This window comes from Aplysia californica, unplaced genomic scaffold (assembly GCF_000002075.1).
Source record: "Aplysia californica isolate F4 #8 unplaced genomic scaffold, AplCal3.0 scaffold00046, whole genome shotgun sequence".
NCBI lineage: Eukaryota > Metazoa > Mollusca > Gastropoda > Aplysiida > Aplysiidae > Aplysia > Aplysia californica.
Window position 1 is genome coordinate 72,040 of NW_004797316.1, and position 813 is coordinate 72,852.

The 813-nt window shown below is 45.4% G+C and overlaps 1 protein-coding gene across 1 annotated transcript in view; it reads right to left on the reverse strand.

Annotated features, from left to right (window-relative positions):
* The window catches only part of LOC101858694, a gene marked incomplete at its 5' end in the record, with an annotated part of 53,051 nt that extends 52,238 nt beyond the window's left edge, over nucleotides 1-813 (reverse strand). Inside the window, 1 exon segment of the mRNA XM_013079251.2 lies at nucleotides 180-813. Within this exon segment, the coding sequence (XP_012934705.1) occupies nucleotides 180-678 (499 nt within the window).

Genomic DNA, 813 nt, shown 5'->3' on the forward strand with positions numbered 1-813 from the left:
AAAACAAAAACAAACACAAAAACAAAAAAAACAAACAAACAACAAACAAACAAAAAACAACAACAACAAAACAAAACAAAACAAAAAAACAAAAAGAAAAAAAAGAAAGAAAGAGAGGAAAGTAATATAGATCTAGCAGTCTACGGTACAGGACTGTACAAACTCTGTCCACAACTCACCATCATAGCTATAACAATTCTCCGTGGGAAGCATGTGGCACCCCACAGGCCAATGACCCCCGTCGTCCGGACTCTCGGCCAAAGCTGTCTCGCACATAGATCTGCAGGGCAAAGGGAAATCCTTGCCGCTAGACGACACTTTTATATCCTCGGAGCACGGAGGGAGATACAACACACACAAAAACGTGTTGACCAGCCCGTTGTTGTCTGCAATTTTTCCCACTAGGTAGCTGGTCATGGCTTTGTCAGCATCGTCCTGGGTGTAGTGTCCATAGACGTTTGGTAGTTGGGTCAGAGAGTACACCGCAGAGCATTGCGGGACCGTGATGCTTTGGCATCCGCCCTGGCTGCTTCTTTCTTGGTTAAATTCTAAGGAGGACGAAGAGGACGAAGATGACATTGATGAGGCGGACAATGAGGTTGATGATGGGTACCCGTATGTCAGAAGTGCGGTGAGCAAAATTTGGAATGGCGTGTAAAGGGATATTTTGGCCGCCATTGTTGTTGTCTAATTGGGAGGTCACAGGTGAGTCTGGAGCTGTTCCCGCCTTGACGTTTGGATCAGGTCAGATGTGGTTTTGTTGAAACGCCTATCACACTACGCCATATTTCTTCTTCTTCTTTCGCTGAAGAT